The sequence below is a fragment of the Pinus tabuliformis genome, chromosome 8 (genome assembly GCF_031772625.1).
Source record: "Pinus tabuliformis cultivar Carrire ecotype Pingquan chromosome 8, CPIR1, whole genome shotgun sequence".
Classification (NCBI taxonomy): domain Eukaryota; kingdom Viridiplantae; phylum Streptophyta; class Pinopsida; order Pinales; family Pinaceae; genus Pinus; species Pinus tabuliformis.
This window is the reverse complement of record NC_142294.1, coordinates 926,617,926-926,638,813: the sequence shown is the minus strand read 5'-3', so window position 1 is coordinate 926,638,813 and position 20,888 is coordinate 926,617,926. Positions and strand designations below refer to the sequence as shown.

At 38.3% G+C, this 20,888-nt stretch overlaps 1 protein-coding gene across 1 annotated transcript; it reads right to left on the bottom strand.

The window, feature by feature from the left end:
• Nucleotides 1-7,422: 7,422 nt before the first annotated feature.
• LOC149238554 (uncharacterized) lies at nucleotides 7,423-16,297 on the bottom strand. Its single transcript, XM_089369603.1, has 2 exons — nucleotides 16,068-16,297; nucleotides 7,423-8,261 (listed from the first exon to the last, which is right to left on the bottom strand). The coding sequence occupies exon 2, from the start codon at nucleotides 8,182-8,184 to the stop codon at nucleotides 7,423-7,425; it is 762 nt and encodes a 253-aa protein (XP_089225729.1). The 5' UTR covers nucleotides 8,185-8,261; nucleotides 16,068-16,297.
• Nucleotides 16,298-20,888: the final 4,591 nt, after the last annotated feature.

The following is a 20,888-nucleotide window of genomic DNA, read 5'->3' as shown; positions in this document are numbered from 1 at the left end:
GCACTACCTTAGACTTGGTGGTGGGGTCGAGTAAGTCCGCCACGCAGTGCAAAAATGAGTAGGCCAAGCTCAATATGGCGCAGCTTTCTGAGAAGAGGAAGAAGGAGGCCACTGCCAAGGCCCAGGCAAAGTGCGATGTCACCCAACAGGCGGAGAAGCAGACAGGAAAAATAGAGTGTGGCTTTGACAAAGGTGTGAGGTCGCCTTTGCTTGAAATAGAGGAAGAAATGGATGAGAAAATAGAGTAGCATGGAGTGAACCCATAGACAATGTTGTACCACATCAAACATCCAAGAAAATAAGAAAAAGTGGGGCCACAAAAGAAATCCAAGGCCAGTAAGATGTTACTAGACCTAATCACCCTAATAGAGGAAGATTTGAATGACATTAGAGACACAATGTGGAATGTCACCGCATAGGTACTACGACAATTCGAGAAGCAGAAACAACAACTATTGGGGGCCATCCAGATGTGTCTGCATGAGCTACAGATCGTGCATCATAGGCTAGCACGGTGTCCACTAGCCTCGCTATCGGTACTTCAAAAGTTGTCGAGATGTCGCGTTCGAAGGACTCCGGAGTGATAGTGTTGTTGGATGGAGCACTGAACACAGAAAATGAAGTTGACAAGCAAAATTTCAATGCCCTCAAGGGAGTCGGGTTGAACTTGGTAATGCTTCTTAGCAAGACTTCCACCTATTGTAGGATGGAGTGATCGCGGAGTTAAGGGCCCGCGAACAGGGTGCTGTGTAGGTAATCAGTGAACAGAAGATCGATAATGTGCAGCTAGCCCTACAACAAGACTCTACCATCACCCCCATGACCGAGCTAACCGACTGAAATAAACGCATAGTTCAGGTCATGGAAGAGGCATGTCAAATGGTCCCGAAGTTGGTCATTCCCGAGGTAGAACCAGACGGGGTGCAAGTTCGCAAGCTTGCTACAGGGGTGTGCGATGCTCACACAGAGTTGGCTAAGGTTCAGCGGGAGTTGAACCTAGAGATTTCAGATTTATAGTTGAATGCCCAGCCTCCTACTCTGCCGAAAGTAAAGGAGCAACCCACAACCGCTATCACAGAGGCGATAGCGGCGGTAGACAGTGCAGTGTCATACTACACATAGATGTTTGAACACTCGTTTTAGGTCCTATCAAGTCTGCAGGAGGATCCTAATGTACAACGGCGAGAGACAGAGTTGTGAGAACTACATCAGCGCTATGACGAAGTAAAAGGTACAGCATGCACCGTCACTCTCACGGAGAGACTAACAAAGCTGCAGGAGGCCAAAACATTGAAGGAACATGTCAATGTAGTGAAACACAAAGAGGTAGTGTTGAAGGCGCGCTTGAAGCACTAGTTGGACAAATCTTATTCAACCACGGCCCCCATTGAAGGCAAGCTTGCTAATCTGCAAGCGACTCGATAGAAGCTTCAGGCTGATAGTTCAGGACTAACGACAGAGCAGTTGGTTGAAGAAGTGAAGTAGGCGGCCACACAGTGCACCACCGAGGTTGCCATCATACAAGTCGAGTTGGGAGGTCTTCATTCCAAGATCTCCGTGCCCGCTGAGTGACTTGAAGGTGAGTCACCATGTTTTTGTTGGGGGTCTATTGGGAACAAGTTCCCCCAAGGATAGTTTTGGGGCTAAAAGCCCATGTTTTGGGACAATTTTGTAATAAAGTTGTAAAGTCTCCGCACTTTGTGGTTGTGGAGTGCGAAGGTGTCAAGAGTCATAAAGGGTTTTCCACCCTTATTTTCTAAAGTGTAAATTTGGTTATAAAGATCCACCCATGGTCCACAGACCATGGGATTATATAAAAAGGAGCTAAGTAAGTAAGCTCTAGGAAGAAAAAGAAGGAAGAAAGTAGTGAAGTAGAGTAGAGAAGTCTAAGTGTTCTCGGGTCTTAGCATAGGTAGGGGCTCTGCAGTTGAGTGTGTAGAGGCCTAGGGTGGAAGTCCATAGTTGAGTGTGCGGACCCCTGCAATTGTGTACGCAGGGTAGATAGGGTCTATATTAAACTGGAAGATATCAACAAAGAGAAGTATTATGTGATTATTGTGTATTTAGTTCCTGTTAATACATCTGATTATATTGCATTTGGATTTAATTTACAATGTTTATTTGATGTGCGAATATATGTGATTGTATCGGTTAATTGAACGCGGGTAAGGATATCAGTTTATGCGACGCTAACTATGATTGATTAGTAAGATAAGTAAAACACTTGGGATAACTTGGGAACCTATACAATACATTGTCATAGCTACGTGAAAGTACCCAGACCATGGGTTAGGGCTACACCAAGGTCAATCATACACCTTTGCGGAGGTACTAAAGGGTGGAATAAAGGGTAGACTGATAGAGCCCTAAGGCTTAGAAACCTGTGCGAAAGTAGGGGCAGAGGATATAAACCAACATCATGACCATCTCAAGGTGCATAAACTTAGTTCCAGCATCCCCCCATACTGCTTCGAGTGAGACTTTGGTCCGCGCTTTGCAGGCTACTGCCGAAAGGGCTAGTATTGTAGGGATTTTTTTAGTTAACTAACGCTGAACCTATGTCAGGGCCCACAAAGCCAACAATATGTCATATATTATCCTCTAATACATGTATTCATACTGATACCATATGTATTGTATGTACATAGTACCATCAATACCACTGGTACATCATACCAATGTCCAGAGCAACACCTGCATGGCATATATTTCATCCACATGTTTCCAACCATGTTAGCATCATACCAAAAATTCCTTCACCTATTTATATTACCTTTAGGTTAGTGGAACAAATTGTGCTCAGTTTATTGCTAGGAGAATAAGGAATTTCATGGACCTGTTACATTTCTACAGCTAGTGAAACATTTTATGTCATAGTATTCAGGTTCTTTCATTTAGAAAATCATTTTTTTGTGTCCTATGGTTGAAACACAATATTAGAAAAATAGTATCATAAAAGTAATTATAAATACTACAACGTATCATACCCATAAATTTTAGTTTTGGGATTAAATATATCACCTATACAAGGTTTTAACAACAATGGCATACACCTTACACTTAATCATAAAGCAGACTATTGACTATGATACTTTGTCTATCATAGATATTTGAAGTCTAATAACCATCTTAGCTTGTCTTTAACCAAGAACAAATTTGGTTGGTACTTTAACAAATATTCCATACTTAAACAATTCGTGTCATATGATTAAGTATTTCTATTTTTTTGCACTTCTTCCAACATCTAGTTGGCCATGATGAATTCAGTGTAGGTCTAAAATCCATTGAATAAACAGTATGCACATTCATACCTCTCCCATATATGAGTTATGAAGCTACAATATTTTCAATTCCACACCCTTTTAGTTTTTATGCACTATGTGTATGAGTGTGTGATCCCAAGGTATTTACATGTTAACACCTTTTAACATTAAATCTCCCTTAAACAAAGAGATCAGTTATCCATTTTATTACCATGAATTCCTGCATGGTTTTATGCAACAATTATTATGTTATCCTATTCAACCCAGACACATTATCAATACAATCTATCAAGGAAACCTCTGAATATTACTTGATAGGAATTAGTGATACCAAGTATGTACTTCAATTTGTATGATTATCAAATCTATTAGAATAGATTGTTGGATACTGTTAGAGCCTAGATTTTTCTTAGGCTGAAAAGACAAGGTTCTAGGTCCACATCAAACCACGCTCAACCTCGTATCTAGCCCTATGAGGACAGGGGAGGGCTCTCTCCAGGTCAATCTCAGCGAAAGATAATCAATGGGGCTAGAGATGACTAAAATATAAACTAATTTTAGGCTATGTATGAAGTGCAAGGATTTGATTTGAGTTTTTAAGGGTTTTTTGTTGGAAAAAAGGGACAGGAAAATTTGGGTGTGGGGATGAGGCCTAGTTTTTGCAGAGTTCTGGTTGGGGCAAGGAAGGCAATCGTTTTGATGCTTTGGATTGAATGAATGGATGGATCATACCGGTGAGAAGCTAAGAAGGGCAAGAGGGTCTCAAGAGTCCTCCTCAAATAGATGAAAACATGTAGAATTAAACAAAATATCAAGGCAGAGCATAGCAGTCTAATGAATTCTACCTTAATCACTCATTTGTTTAATTGTAGAAGACAAGAGAAAGGAAAATGATACAAATAAACATCAATGAACTTACAAATACATAGAGAAACACACCATCAAAACATAGAGCCACATGGATCCAAACAAGTGCTGCAAAACCCTGGTCTTTCCTTTGCCAAAATTGCAGAAATGAAATGTACAATAGAGTGCCAAGCAATCCCAAGTATCCAACCATGAAAATGACAGATAAATTAGATGATATAGACAAGCCTAACTCCTTCCCATGCCTCTAGGGATCGATCTCATCATTCTAGGTGTTGTTTCAACCATATCTAAACAAGGAACTGAAAAATAGGCAATGAAACAACTTGCCCCTATATGGAAGGAAACTGATTCATTCAGTTGTTTTTCACTTTTTAGTGAATGAATCTACCAAAACAAGTAAAAATGTGCCAAAAATTACGTCATGGTCATTAAATTACATCATGAAAGATCAATAGTAACATGAAAAAGCAAAACTGGTCAAAACTGGACGAATTTCTGAGCTGAACAGTGAAAAATAGGCAAAAATCCTCTATGTGCCACGCCTGCTTCTCTATGTGTTGCACCACTTTGGAGCTGATTTTGAGGCACTTCCTAAAGTCTAAATTGAGCCCAAGATAGCTTTTTGGAAAGCCCTACCTGTCTAGTTTCCAACCCAAGTGGAATTTCTGGATTTGGATGTCATTTGCCCCTCCAAAACTTCAATCTCCCAATATTACTTCCTGTGGGTGCAAAAGGTGGCAGAGAGGTCATTGCGAGGGTGTTTTTGACCTTTTAGGCAACCCAGAACTTGATTAAATCCCTAGGTAATCCATGAGCATGCATGAATTTTGATGAAAAATCCAAAAATGTAAAGTTTTCCTCCTGGATATCTCCCAAATATAAGCGCGCACCAAGTTGCGCTACGCGTTGGGTAGAAAAACCTGTTTTGAAGCCAAAAAATTCAAAATTGACAAAATTTTCTCCAAATTCGCTGAAATTTGGACTAAAGGTCTATCATTGAGTGTCATGCTTAGCCAAAGAAGCTTTGGACAAAATTTGGAGCCGATCTTGCCTTTCAGCTGTTCTAGTGTCCTCCTGGTGCATGCAGTTTCAGTTGTAAAGTCACTCTCTTGCTCATATAATGTATCAGTGTCTGTCATGATGCTGCAAAGGTGTATGTCAAGTAGGTGTTTGGTTTGGTTTGAAAATCAGATGTTTTTTTCAATGCTAATGTGCCACAGAAAAATGAGGGACTATGAGGAATATGGGACAGGGGGAAAAGTGGATGGTGAAAATTGTCAAGTGAAACCTTTAAAATGAACAAACAGTCACTTGACCGTGTTTAGGGAGTGGGGATTTAGGGATTTTGTGAATGATATGAGAGAGGGAGAATGATAGGGAATGATAGGATTTTAGTACAGGGAAAATGGGAAGTAGGGATATGAATGGTTTGGGACTTTAAAGTATAAGGGATTAACTATAATGATAGGATTATGAAAGAGAAGGGATCAAAAGTGGGAGAGGAGACTTGGCACCAAAATCACCATTTAAAAACACCAATTTCACAACCCAATGGAGCAGATTTTGATATAAATGTAGGGTTTATATTTTCAAACTTCAAACCTTTAAAGCTTCCCTCCAAACAATACCCAACCAAGCTAAATTCAATAGCAAGAATTCTCAGACTTACTTGGAGCAAAAGATATGGCGCTATTTGAGTTTTGATAACTGCAGGGATAAAAAATTGGCTTGTCGGCTCTGTGCACTGCGCACAAACCCAGTGCGTTGTGCTTCCTAGGTGTGCGCGATAGTGCAAAATTACACAGGAAAATTCGGCCCAATGCGTCGCGCGGCCTATATGCGCTGTGACCTCCTCCAATGCGTCGCGACCTCATCCAGCACACAGTTTTGCCTTTCAAACACTAGATTCGCTCCTTCCAAACTCAAGTCCGCATGAAATGATCTCTTGTAATACCAATGGTGTTTTAAACAATGAAAATGTCTTACACAGTGGTGGGTTTGATCTATGCTTCTCCAAAAACCCACTTTCTTATGTTTTAACTTTGGCATTTTTTCATTTTAATACAACTCTATTCTTTTTGTTTCCTCTTTGATTTTTTGGCTTAGAATGATGAAATTCTTGTCAATTTTTTGCAGGGATGCTGGCATCGAGTTTCATAAAAGGAGACCAGGGTTACACTTGAAGAATTTCACAATTGAAGGAGCTTTGAGAATTACATATTCATTACAATAAAAAAATTGACGATTTCTTCTTCAAAACAGAGTTTTGAAGAAGAATCATTCTCAAGCATTATTGATGATGAAAATTCTTAAATGAAAACTTATTAGAGACATCCTCATGGCCTGCTGGCATTATTTTCCATTCTAAATACCAAACCCTAGACCTAATGACTGAAATGACTATTATTTGACCAAGAGACCGTCCATGACTGTAAAGGGCTGAAATCAATTTTGATGAATCTTGACCAAACTAGCAGGTACAAACATGAGGGAAATGAGTAAGGAAACCCTTCCGTCAAATAACCTATGCTTCCTAGCGAAATGCAACTGACTGTACTAAATGAGACACCTAAAAATGAAATGCAAAAAAATAGATTTTGATCGCTGACGGAGGGATGAAAAGACCGACTCTAACATTGGCTCCAATGGGGATGGTAGCTCCTTGGAGGTGCCAAGAACGGCAGATCTCTGGAAGAGTGAGACAGTGCCTTCGTCCATTGGGCTATGGAGTCGATGACTTGACAAAACAACACAAGATTTGTTAACTCATTTATTGACTGAAAATTGGACTCAAAACTAAAATTGAAAACCATAATAAAACCAAACATGACTAAAACATAACTAACAAACCTACTCTAAGTGTTCCTTTCACCCTCGATCAAGTGAAATGGAATAGAAAATGCAACCATGTAAGCATCCTAGCTGCTATTTGAATTCTCCACAAGTGTTCACTTTTGAACAACAAGAGAGAACTACTGAACGACAACTCCCATGGAAAATCGGAATCAAGTTGACTTCTGATAAACTTGCAAAACATGAATTGAATGGATGACTTTAAGAATACTGCAAAATGATCTTCATAAGCATCGCTATTAATTTCCATTAACACATTACTGCTCTGGTCTAAGTAATCTTCATAGTTGGATATTAAACTTTTCCTCACATCTGCATTGTCTTTCCTTGGTGACAGCAGCAGACTGTTAAAAGGGCCCTGAATTTCATGAATAACCAAACTCTATTTCTGACTCCAAACAGAAGAAAATTCTCCTTTATCAATCTCCTCATATGACTACAAACCTTGGTATGGGGTATGCAATGAACAACCTGTTAAACAAGACAATGAAGGCGACTTTTGAGTAAGATTATTATCAACATTCTCTTCTGTCACATGGTTAGCTGATGGAGAAGAACTTTTACAGTAAACATCATCCAATACACGAGCAATAGGATCATCAAAAACTTGAGAAGACTGCTGCGATGTATCTATTAAAACTGTATGACATCCTACTGGTTGTTCATCTTTTTCTTTAGAGACATTACGAAGATTCTGCCTTATAAACTGAAATGCTTTGAAATAAAAGGGTACAGAATCCTCTTGCATCATTAAATCATGTATTTCGGCTACCACACCCTCATTTGTAATCTGACCTTCATCCTCAACATTAAAGCTGAGAGATTGTTGATTTCCTACAAGCTGCTCTTTCAAAGATTTACTGTGCAATTTACCCTTCAAAAACTGAAATGATTCAAAACAAAAAGGTAGGGAATCATCCTGTATCATTTCATCATATGTGCCAGCTTCCATGTCTTCATGTGCAACTTGAAAATCAATGGCATTTGGGGGCTGCAAAGCTGAATATGAGAAGTCTTGAACAAGGTTTTTATTGCCTTCAATATGGTCCAGATTAAGACTTGCCGACAATTGATTTCTGAGTGCATGAATGTTGTCTCTGATGAACTGAAATGAAGCAAAACAAAAAGGCAAAGACCCTTCACTTACTTCAAAATTTTCTGCACTTTCCTCATCATTGTCATAGCTGATATGCATCATTTGATCATTTTACTCGAGCTGTTGTAAGTGAACTTCCTCCTTCCACAAACTAGCTTCTGATTTGTCTGCAAGATTAGCTTTTGTTTGGAAAACATAATCATCATCATCATCATACTAATCAAACTGAGGCAAATCATCAATATAAAACACATGATCAAGCATACATGTCATATCAACAGATCTCTCTTCTCCAAGATGATCTATAAGACAATCATTATCAGTTCTATAACAATTGGGATAAGAAAGAAGATGTTTTGGATCAGTAACTTGTTCTTCTTCAATCAGCAAGCCATGGGCTTGAACATCATAATCATTCCTTGCAGTGATATTTTGCATCATCTCTTCCACTGCACTTGCCAAAATGTCAAGCTTTACTTCTAGAGATGTCAATTTCTCTGGATCTATGTTTTTCATCTCTTCTTCTTTCAACCTTGCCCTTCGGATCAACAGATGAGCCTCTACATCTATTGCATTGTTTTGCATCTCTTCAAGTGTTGCATTCCTTTCTCTCAACTGAAACTACATTTCCGGATCAAAAGCACCCGGGTAGTGCAAGAGAGTAGATCTAGGAGGAGGTCTTATATCAATTGGCATCGAATAATAAACTTGGTTAAATCTGGCAGAAAACTGTTGTACTGTCTCCCCTGGCAACCTTTTCAGCTGGTAATACTCTTATATAATCAAGAAAGGGTTCTGTCTGACCACCCACCTGTCGAGGAAAACTTTGACGAACTGTTGGAAATCTGAGATGCTCACATCAGGTAGGGCTTTGAACCAACTCTTGGCTTTTCCTTGCAAATAAAGAGCAAAAATCCTAATGCTAACATCCTCTTCATCAACTTCAAAAAGGTCAAGAAAAGACTCAAAATTCTGCACATGTTGCTCAGCGTTGACATTCATACTTTCACCATGAAACCTCGACAAGTATAGATCATAGTTTTTGGGGAAAGCATGAAGAGTAGAAGGTAAAACAAGAGGTTTATACCTATCTGGGATTATAAAAGGTGTAGGAGTATATACAAGAGTGACAGGATCAAGTTTGTTTTCCTTAGGCTCATCACGCTGAAGAAAGTCATCACGAGATGTGGGAAAAGTAAGGAGGCCAAGATCAAAGGGAAACTCAGTATTTACACTTTTTGAATAGGTCGAGTGAAGATTTTGATCACCTTCATCATACAAAAAATTCTTAAAGACTTTCCGGACATCTTAGAGAACAACAAAGAAGTAATTTACAAGAAATCAGAGTAGATCCTGAATACCATTCCACTTTGGATACCCGAACTTTGTGTAAGATCCTTCCATTTTCTCAGAAAAGAGTTAGTCCTCCAGTGGAGTCTTTACAGGAGTCACCAGGTGAATGATTTCAGCCTTCTTATGTCTGATCGTTGTCCACCATCAACCATCAGATCTGAACTTGATACATGTATTGGGGTGATTGTTTAGATCAGATGTTCAACTTATAAGACTAGACCGGAGATTGACTGAAGCAGCTTTTATCTACTTGTGCTAATGCAAAGCAAAAGCATTTCGAAGGCTACCTGGCTAATCTTCAAGCTCCGTCTGTAGTCTACAAAGCCAAACAATGAAAATAAACTTTCTTCCCCAGTATGGTCTCCACCATGTTAGAGCCTATATTTGCCTCAGGTTCAAAAGACAAGGTTCTAGGTCCACATCAAACCACACTCAGCCTCGTAGCTAGCCCTACAAAGACAGGAGAGGGCTCTCTCCGAGTCAATCTCAGCGAAAGATAATCAATGGGGCTGGAGATGACTAAAATATAAACTAATTTTAGGCTAGGTATGAAGTGCAAGGATTTGATTTCAGTTTTTAAGGGTTTTTGTTGGAAAAAAGGGACAGGAAAATTTGGGTCCGGGGATGAGGCCTAGTTTTTGCAGAGTTCTGATTGGGGCAAGGAAGGAATCATTTTGATGCTTTGGATTGAATGAATGGATGGATCAGACTAGTGAGAAGCTAATAAGGGAAAGAGGGTCTCAAGGGTCCTCCTCAAACAGATGAAAACATGTAGAATTAAACAAAATATCAAGGCAAAGCATAGCAGTCTAATGAATTCTACCTTAATCACTCATTTTTTTAATTGAAGAATACAAGAGAAAGGAAAATGATACACATAAACATCAATGAACTTACAAATACATAGAGAAACACACCATCAAAACATAGAGCCACATGGATCCCAACAAGCGCTGCAAAACCCTGGTCTTTCCTTTGCCAAAATTGCAAAAATGAAATGTACAATAGAGTGCCAAGCAGTCCCAAGTATTCAACCATGAAAATGACTGAGAAATTACATGATATAGACAAGCCTAACTCCTTCCCATGCCTCTAGGGGTCGAGCTCATCATTCTAGGAGCTCTTTCAACCATATCTAAACAAGGAACTGAAAAATAGTCAATGAAACAACTTGCCCCTATATGAAAGGAAACTAATTCATTCAGTTGTTTTTCACTTTTTAGTGAATGAATCGACCAAAAAAAGTAAAAATGTGCCCAAAATTACAACATGGTCATCAAATTAAATCATGAAAGATCAAGAGTAACATCAAAAAGCAAAAATGGTCAAAACTGGGTGAATTTCTGAGCTGAACAGTGAAAAATAGGCAAAAATCCTCTATGCGTCGTGCCTGATTCTCTATGCGTCGCGCCACTTTGGAGCTGATTTTGAGGCACTTCCTGAAGTCCAAATTGAGCCCAAGATATCTTGTTGGAAATCCCTACCTGTCTACTTTCCAACCCAAGTGGAATTTCTGGATTTGGATGTCATTTTCCCCTCCAAAACTTCAATCTCCCAAGACTGCTTCCTGTGGGTGCAAAAGGTGGCAGAGAGGTCATTTTTAGGGTGTTTTTGACCTTTTAGGCAACCCAGAACTTGATGAAATCCTTAGGTAATCCATGAGCATGCATAAATTTTGATGAAAAGTCCAAAAATGTAAAGTTTTCCTCCTAAAGATCTCCCAATTATAAGCGCGCGCTAAGTGGCGCTACGCGTTGGGCAGAAAAACCTGTTTTAAAGCCAAAAAATTCAAAACTGACAAAATTGTCTCCAAATTTGCTGAAATTTGGACTGAAGGTCTATCATTGAGTTTCATGCTCAACCAAAGAAGCTTCGGCAAAAATTTCGAGCCGATCTTGCCTTTTAGTCAATCCAGTGTCCTCCTGGTGCATGCAGTTTCAATTGTAAAGTCACTGTCTTGGTCATATAATGTATCAGTGTCTGTCATGATGCTGCAAAGGTGTATGTCAAGTAGGTGTTTGTTTTGGTTTGAAAATCAGATGTTTTTTTTCAATGCTAATGTGCCACAGAAAAATGAGGGACTGTGAGGAATATGGGACAGGGGGAAAAGTGGATGGTGAAAACTGTCAAGTGAAACCTTTAAAATGAGCAAACAGTCACTTGACTGTGTTTAGGGAATGGGGATTTAGGGATTTTTTGAATGATACGAGAGAGGGAGAATGATAGGGAATGATAGGAGTTTAGTACAGGGAAAATGGGAAGCAAGGATATGAGTGGTTTGGGAGTTTAAAGTATAAGGGATTAACTATAACGATAGGATTATGAAAGAGAAGGGATCACAAGTGGGAGAGGAGACTTGGCACCAAAATCACCATTTGAAAACACCAATTTCACAACCAATGGAGCATATTTTGATATAAATTTAGGGTTTATATTTTTAAGCTTCAAACCTTTAAATCTTCCCTCCAAACAATACCCAACCAAGCTAAATTCAATAGCAAGAATGCTCAGACTTACTTGGAGCAAAAGATATGGCACTATTTGAGTTTTGATGACTACAGGGATAAAAAATTAGCCTCTTGGCTCTGTGTGCCATGCAGAAACCCAGTGCATCACGCTTCCTGGATGCACCGTGACAATGCAAAATTACACAAGAAAATTCATCCCAATGCGCCGCGACCTCGTCCAGCACACAGTTTTGCCTTTCAAACACTAGATTCGCTCCTTTCAAACTCAAGTCCACTTCAAATGATCTCTTGGAATACCAATGGTGTTTTAAACAATGAAAATGTCTTACAAAGTGGTGGGTTTGATCTTTGCTTCTCCAAAAACACACTTTCTTATGTTTTAACTTTGGCATTTTTTCATTTTAATACAACTTTGTTCTTTTTGTTTCCTCTTTGATTTTTTGGCTTAGAATGATGAAATTCTTGTCAATTTTTTGCAGGGATGCTGGTGTCGAGTTTCGACAAAGGAGACCAAGGTTGCGCTTGAAGAATTTCACAACTGAAGGAGCTTTGAGAATTACATATTCATTACAAAAAACAAATTTGACGATTTCCTCTTCAAAACAGAGTTTTGAAGAAGAACCATTCTCGAGCATTATTGATGATGAAAATTCTTAAATGAAAACTTATTGGAGACATCCTCATGGCCTGCTGGCATTATTTGACATTCTGAAGACCAAACCCTAGACCTAATGACTAAAATAACTATTGTTTGACCAAGAGACCATCCATGACTGTAAAGGACTGAAATCAATTTTGATGAATCTTGACCAAACCAGTAGGTACAAACATGAGGGAAATGAGTAAAGAAACCCTTCGTAAGGTAATCTATGCTTCCTAGTGGAATGCAACTGACTAGACCAAATGAGACACCTAAAAATGAAATGCAACAAAAGAGATTTTGATCGCTGATGGAGGGATGAAAAGACCGACTCTAACAGATACCATTTACCAAACTAATTGTATACACAATCTCAATTACCAATATCACTTGGCTACTAATGCAGTGATCTATTGCATAATTTGTTATCATTTCTCTTGTCTTATTTGATGCATGTGTTCTTTAGATCATCATGAGTGGTAATCATGCAAACCTTTTGGTTTACCAACTCTTTTTTTACTAATTCGGAGTCATGTTATGAATCAAGTGTATAAAAGTAGGGTGCTCGAAATTGTCTAAAGCACTAAGCACTACCATATATACTTTGTTTATATAGAGTAGAGCACACAGTTCATTTTTATCTTATTACTTCTCACAAGAATTACATTTGTCAGATCTCAATTCATTTCGCAGATTGGAAAGGTTCATGTTTGTGTGATGTTACCCCCATAAACCCATTTATATTTGCACAGACATGTACATTAAGGTACACTTTAAGTTGCAAATTTTCACACATTAGTATTTGGGTGGACTGTTAGAAAGGTGCTCTTAAGCTTAACACTGTCTTTCAACCTTTAGCCCAGAAGCATCAAGAGTTGCTTTTGCATTCTCATTATGTATTTACACTAGATGTACTTTTGATGTTTGTTAATTGACCTTCTTATCATACCATTATTAATGTATGATGTATTTTTCAACATGTATATAGTATGTTGTATCACACTTCACAATTTTATCCCTAGTTTAGGTTATATTGATACGTACTTTATGCCTCTTGCATATCTAATTTATGATATTTTATTTACTCAACCAAAATCACATAACCTATGCATGTGTAGTTAACTATGCATAATATCCTGATAAGGTGTTGTTTCCTCAAATAAGGTGTAATTGTAACATTTTCTTACTAGATGGTTATTACATTGGCAAACCATATCGACAGTGCATTATGCATTACCTACATGTGCACTGATCAACACAACAACATTAAATTGGAAGACAACTTTACTGTACTTAGTCTCATACTATATATAGAGACATGTCTTTCATATCTCATCCTTTCTTAGGATCCTTTAAACATAGCTTTATTTTCTTAATTAGAACCCATATAACTCATAATCAAATTTGACATGGGTAGAATAAGATGATGACTTATTACTAAATTACCTCAATGAGTTTGTATTTTATTAAGCTTTTCCCTTGCATAGCAACCATGCAATCTCAGAATAAAATATTAAATATGAGTAAAAGGATATGTTGACCATATCACTAAATCCATCAAATAACCATACCTTTAATGTAAGTGTAATGATTAAATTCCACTTGGCCCATATACATAGATAATTACTTAGAATTTGTTTTAATGATTTTTAAGATAACATAGTTTGATATTTGACCTTTATGGTATCTAACCACATATTCTCCAACCTGCATTGTAAATTTCCCCTTTGTTTTCTTATAATTTAGTTTGTGGAAATTGTGTTTCCTTCACATATGAAATAATATCTTTGTTGCTCATTGTAACCCCACAATGAGTCCTTCATGCAAGTCTTACATGTACTTGTGCAACTCAAGTACTCCTATTCTTCTTATAGATGCACTACTTATTATCTAGATTTAATATTGCATTAATAGGATGGCCATCTTTTACCATGATTCCCAATTGTTTAATTATCCTGCTCTGTTATGCATATTTTCAAGTCGTTGTGTGCTCATAAGAGTGTTCAACCATAGCTTAAGTTTTGAAATTTTTCACAATATATAATAAAAATTTTAAGTTCCTTATCTATGAGGGGACACAATAAAATTAACTTATTAACATTAATAAACATGTTAATTCTCCACTTTAGCACTATTCTATGCATGCAACATACTAGAACAACTCCTAGTAACCATATATGCTCCCCTAAGCATCATATCATCATCAATATATAATCAAAGCCTATTTGTTGAAGGGTCTATATGATAGAAAAAATAAGTGAAGAATCAACAATACTTATGTTCATATTACATATGACCACATTATATGTGAGACTCCTCAATGTCTCAAATCAAGATCACTCTCGAATCAAGGAAACAATAACATTTTAAATCAACAAATCATGAAAAAATCCTCATAGCCATATCCAATGATTAGTAACAGAAAACACCATCAATTATATATCTATATATGAGTCCTCCGTAAACACCCATCTCATGAGCACAAGTCTTGGCCAATAATTTGTAGTGAGATAGCAATTTGTGCAAGGGTCATTAGAACAAGCCTCAATTCTTATCATAAGGATATCTAGCTGCAAGCCTCAATTCTTATCATAAGGATATCTAGCTGCAAAAATTCAATCACAGTAAGAGAAAATGTTCATCATCAAACCATGTTGAATAGATAGTAGTTTATACCAGGTCATCCCACTCAATTCAACCAATTGTAATCAAATAGAGGCACCTGAAGTATAACTAAACAATACAGCTCTCAAGGTCGAGAATAGAAATGATAACATAAAGGAAGACGAAACAAAAATTTCGGGCGCTGCCTTTAGAGCTAATAAAAGATTTTCTGCCTCCCTTCAAATCACCACTCCAATGTTGTATTGGTTATGTCCATGTATTCAAACAATTTAATATTATCACTTTCCTACAAAAGTGTTGTAATTATCAGCATTGTGTCACATCTTTTAATGGTCCATCACCCTTTTTAATAATGATTTCCTAGATCTCAGTACTTTCTTGAAGGCAACTACGTGTTGCTTCAATACATATTTCTGGTGCTATAAAATTTGAATGGAAGACTAACTGAACCAAAACAACTTACAGGGATTATAGTATAGTCTGTAATGCTACCTTTCCCCTTTTCAGGAACCTAAGAGTGTGCATTGAGAAGGCGTATTTCCGAATTGATGATAACAATATGTCATTAAAACGACGAAATAATCCATTTCAAACTATGCACACAAGTTAATATAGTGTGAACGCATTCAAACCGACTAGAGCCGAATAATTTTGAAGGTTTTTATGAGGGGGAAACTCTAGAATAGCACCCCCAAAACAATATTTACTTTGACACATTCTATCAAAGATCTTTGCAAAGATAGAAACTGGTTGAGGGTTTAGACATTTGAGAAATCAGGTGCAAAACCACTCCCATTATTCATTTCATGTATAATTTCATATATAGAATTGAAATTATTTATACCGTACTGTAATTTATATAATAAAAAAAAGTTGAATGTTCGATTCTTCAAAACTACCTGCTCCTCTAAAACGGCCCACGGTGATGTTTAGACCCACACATACAACTGATTTTGGCACTTACGGCTCAGTGGTTTAATCATTCCCTGATAGCATCATTACAGATAACTGGCACATCAAGCTTCCTCCATACTACCGTAGAACACTTTGCAATTTTTCAAGACAATCCATCTGAGGATCGTGGTGGCTCACATATTTATGCATAGCCTCAACGCATTAGAGGATAGAACATTTAGTCGAAGTTGGGATAAACATTATCCACTCTTCCGACTTTTATCCTTCCACATCTATGTTCATCGCATGGATAAGGTTGTGTGTCGTGTAATCTAAGGATAACTCTATCCAACTAAGGGTGATGATGCCCACGAGGATAATCATTATCTAGACCAATGCCTCCAAAACAATGGATAGGCATTCATAGTCGACCAAAAGGGAAGCAACCGTGCTAAGGATTTTCTTTGATTCCTCTAAATCTATGGTAAATCACCTGAAAGACGATGTTTAGAAAGGGAAACAATATTAGTCAGGAATTTTTATCCATCCTCAGATTAGGAAGGTGCTATTTCTTAAACACTACCCATAAAACATGGATCTACAACCAACCACAACTGGTGTATATTACGTTCTTATCGAATCAAGAAAAAAACTTCTAATTGGAACCAAAAAGAATGTTGTCACATGAGGAATATACGCAAAGGATAATGACCAAAGCATCACGTGCCAAGCAACAATGGAGGAGAAATAATATGAAAAATCACTCATCTTCATACAATCTTTCTCCCTGCAATGTATACATGATTGATTAATTTAACTAGCCAGGTTTCTTTTTTCCAAAAAAAATAGGGGCCACCGTCTGGCAGTTTGTAGAACTTGTGCAGACCCTCATCCCTTTCTCAATTTACAATTCCAATAGCATCTCTCCCACCTATTCCCTATTACCTTCCTCTCCTCTTCCGTCGAGGATCTTCTCAACAAAACTCTCATCACCATCTTCTTTCTTGACTCAACCAAAATGATGTTCCATCCTACTCGGTCTAGTTTGAATAGTTGAGCCTCTAATTTTAGTGATGAGATGATCATGGAAGAGGTTTCCATGGATGGAAAGCACTAGTATTTGTCAAAGGTTATGACTATAAACAAAGGAATCTCCATCGAAATTAGCAATCACTTCAGAGAAGCAAGTTCGAACTAAACATAACTGGAATACCTCTTTTGACATCATTTGTTGTATGTACGGTTTATGTGTCGTGTGGAGCTTCCCAACAGAGCTTGTCGTCCATGTCTCGGTCTATAATGAATGGCCTCCTCAATCATTAAACCATCATCCTTCCCGAGGCTCCCTAAACATAGGATAGACCAGACCACAACCAGTAGACAAGAGTGATTCTATTCCTGTGGGGTTGGCACGATAGAAGATCTTAGTTGGGGAGGCATAATGATCCTGGTTCCTGGTCTTGATTGATTACTAAACCACTCAGCCAGTCATTGGGATTATGTGAAAAGCATAAACAGAACGTTAAATCCTTTTAGGATGACGAAACAAAGGCCCAATTTCTAAATCCCATCACAACGTGTGTATTTCACTATGCGTTGTGCAGCCTCCACGGTAACGCACAACTCATATTTTATCTCGGCATTATGGATGAGGTCATTTATGCCATTCCAAATTAACCAATATATACACTGCTATATATATATGTTATCGGGAAATCTAGTGTCTATGCAGAACTGCTAGTCCCACTAAGGCTGGTAGCTACCTTAGAAACAAACAAACTAAAACCACTTTCATTTTCCTTTATGAGAAGTAGATAAGAGGGGAATAAAGGAGACCAACCTCTGTCTTGCGCTTGGTTCCTTGCCTGATTCCTCTCCCTTCTGACAGATCTTTGCCACTCGCTTCCTTGTTTACCCAACTTCGAAGAGCACTTGTAGAATCAAAGCAGCATAACACTATCCAAGAACATATATCTACTATCATAAACAATATAGGACCAGATATATATTGACCACACAAATGCATATATCATCAATCATACAAGAATGTGGAGGAAAACTTGAATATCTTTATTAATAATCAAGAATAGCAAAGAGGATTGCAACCAATTGTTGTAACCCAACATCATCCTCTTAGCAAGAAAGACCTTCTTCACCTCATGAAAAGCTTAGATCACCCAACACTATGATGTTGCACCAAGAAACCAATAGCACTTCCTTACAAGATACAAAATTCTAGCCCCTGGATCTCTGGGATGAGGGATCCATATATAGATGTTTGCAAGGGGGGTGAGTCAGCTTTTGAGATTTGATTAGTGTCCTCTCTCTGATAGTTCTTGATTCCACTTGGAGATTGATGATCTCTTACTCATCCCTGGCCAAATGCAGAGAGGCAAGTGTCACAGGAGAAGTTTCTGGAAGATTCCATGATCCTCCACCTTGCAGATTGACCCTGCCATTTGTCCACTCTCACCCATTGCACCCCATAGAAGGGATTTTCAGTATGCATCGCACCTCCCGTGTGTATTTAGGTGGGATGCAACGCACTTTGACCATGGAGCAGGTGAGATGGTCCAGTTTTGACCAGTTCTGAGTAGTTTTTCATGGAGAACTTTTGGGAGAAGATGTAATCAATTAACCTTGTTCTTTTAGAGGTTGGAACAACACTTTTAGGGACTTAAGAGCCCTTGGTTTATGGGCATTTATGATTGGGGTTGCAGTGCCCAAAAATGTCTATAATAGTTTCCCCCTAAAGCATGACGTCGTTAATCTGTTGATGTCGGGTGAAATACTTTATCATGAGGATCTAAAGTTTTTTCACGCTGGAAGGCGACCTGTAATAAGATACAATACAATACATTATCTTCATAATATTTTCATGATCTAGCTGAGGTGGGCATTCCCATGCTCAGCTTTATAAATTCATTTTCATGTACATAAGACAGATAATCGTCTGAGTGTAGACTGATGATCCTGGTAGAGCCATCATCCCTTGGATTGGATGATTATCTATGCAGTAATGATGTACATTTGATGTCTTTATTTTCCTGAATATATATCGCAGCCCGGATGGATGAAACTAGATCCGGGGTCTTCAATCTCGTTCGATCTTCACTCAAAGTACAAGTCGATCCATGTGAGATATGTTCTGGAGTCGAACATGGAAAGACTTCGCCTAATTACCAGCCGATGATGTAAGCTGTTAACAGGCGCAAGAGGAATCACCAATAATGATGATGACCCTCAAGGTACTATAGTACAATTCACGTGGTGTGTATAAGGGACTTGGTGTCGAACACCACGCAAAGTCTTTCAGTTGAAGGCCATTGATGTAAACCTGTCGCCGGAAGTGAGAAACTTGCCATTGAGGCATGCAAGTTTCAAAGTACTGAAAGGGTTGTTCCTAGATCGACTTCTTGGATAATGGGCTGATGTCAACAAGAAGCGATCCGTCATAGGAGGGCCTTAGTGAATCCCACATCAATGACACAGAACGGAGCAAATGATTTTAATGGAGTTGAAAATGATCTGGTGATATAAGGTTCAAGGTGGCGGTCATGAAAGAATGGAGCGTAAATGTATTGTAGTGGATGAGACATAGGTGAATTCTCTGAGCGACTTCTCTTGAACATATCGGCGACACTGACATGATGGATCGGTAGCGTTAACCCCAAATATGGATGGTGTGATGGACTAATGGTGATATGACCAGTGAACGGAACAACCCAACCCGACTCGGATGCGGAGTGAAAGTGTCATGTTCAAGAGCGATTTGCTACCAATAAAGTTTCTTCAAGTTTTCTTCCCAATTTTCCCCAGTCATTGCTCACCAGTACCTCTTTATTTTTGTCAAGATTGAGGAGGATAACATATGCTTGTTCTATAATTTTCCCTTCGGGAAAACCCATCGCTATGTTTTAACGAGCCTAGCAATAGTGAAACTCATTCTTGTCTGTATGGACAAGTTTGTCGCTATTCGGTTTTAATGAGTTTAACAACAAGGATAACTCAGTCCTTTTCAATTTTAGAGAGTTTGAAAAAGGGATGTAAAGAAAACTCCAATAATCATTTTTCGTCATATAATCCCTTGAGTTCGAAAAAGTATTAAACAATACAAAAGGGATGAATTTTCGGTACTTTTAACGAGTCGAACAAAACAAGCGCTCGATCTTTTTGTGTAATGATCCCTCAAGTCCAAAAAGATTAAAATCTAAAGGAGGGATAGAACTTCTAGTCCCTTTAACGAGCTAGAGAGGCCAATTTCTCGGCAATATTTTCATATTTTACGAGTCAGTGGAAAAGAGCTTAAAGGAGACTCGTTTTTTGAGGAACGAGTGATAAATTCGGGTAGCAGGTGATTCCAGGTAAGGTTTGGAATTTTCCAATAATGGCAGTGTCACAAGGATGGCTAACAGGATCACTCTTCGCAGCTGTTCCTCAAAAAGGGTAAACAATCAAATGTAGCTGAATGATTAGCCAATACAGAGTGGAGGTGATGATGAGAACACAACCAAGGCTTCAAAGGCTGATGATAATACATTCACGAAGGTTATTTACCGGAAAATGGTTCATTTTTTAATGAGATTAAACTTTGGGGGAACATGTGCTCATTGCTTATGTTTATTTTTTAATGAGCTTGAATTCCGTGTTAAAACTGCTCGATCCAGTCATATAATAAGGATGTCTCATTTAAAAATGGCATTTTTTCAAAGCTTTGCCCCGCATCCTTTCTTTATGCAAGTCAGGAAATGACCAATCCTACGAGTTTAAAGGGTTGGAGGACCTACAAATTTAAAAAATAAATGGCCGCTCTTCGCTTGCATGCC

Bases quoted from the DNA above. Each gene is read 5' to 3' on its own strand.
- LOC149238554 (XM_089369603.1), bottom strand. From the start codon at position 8,184: ATGATGCATATCAGCTATGACAATGATGAGGAAAGTGCAGAAAATTTT.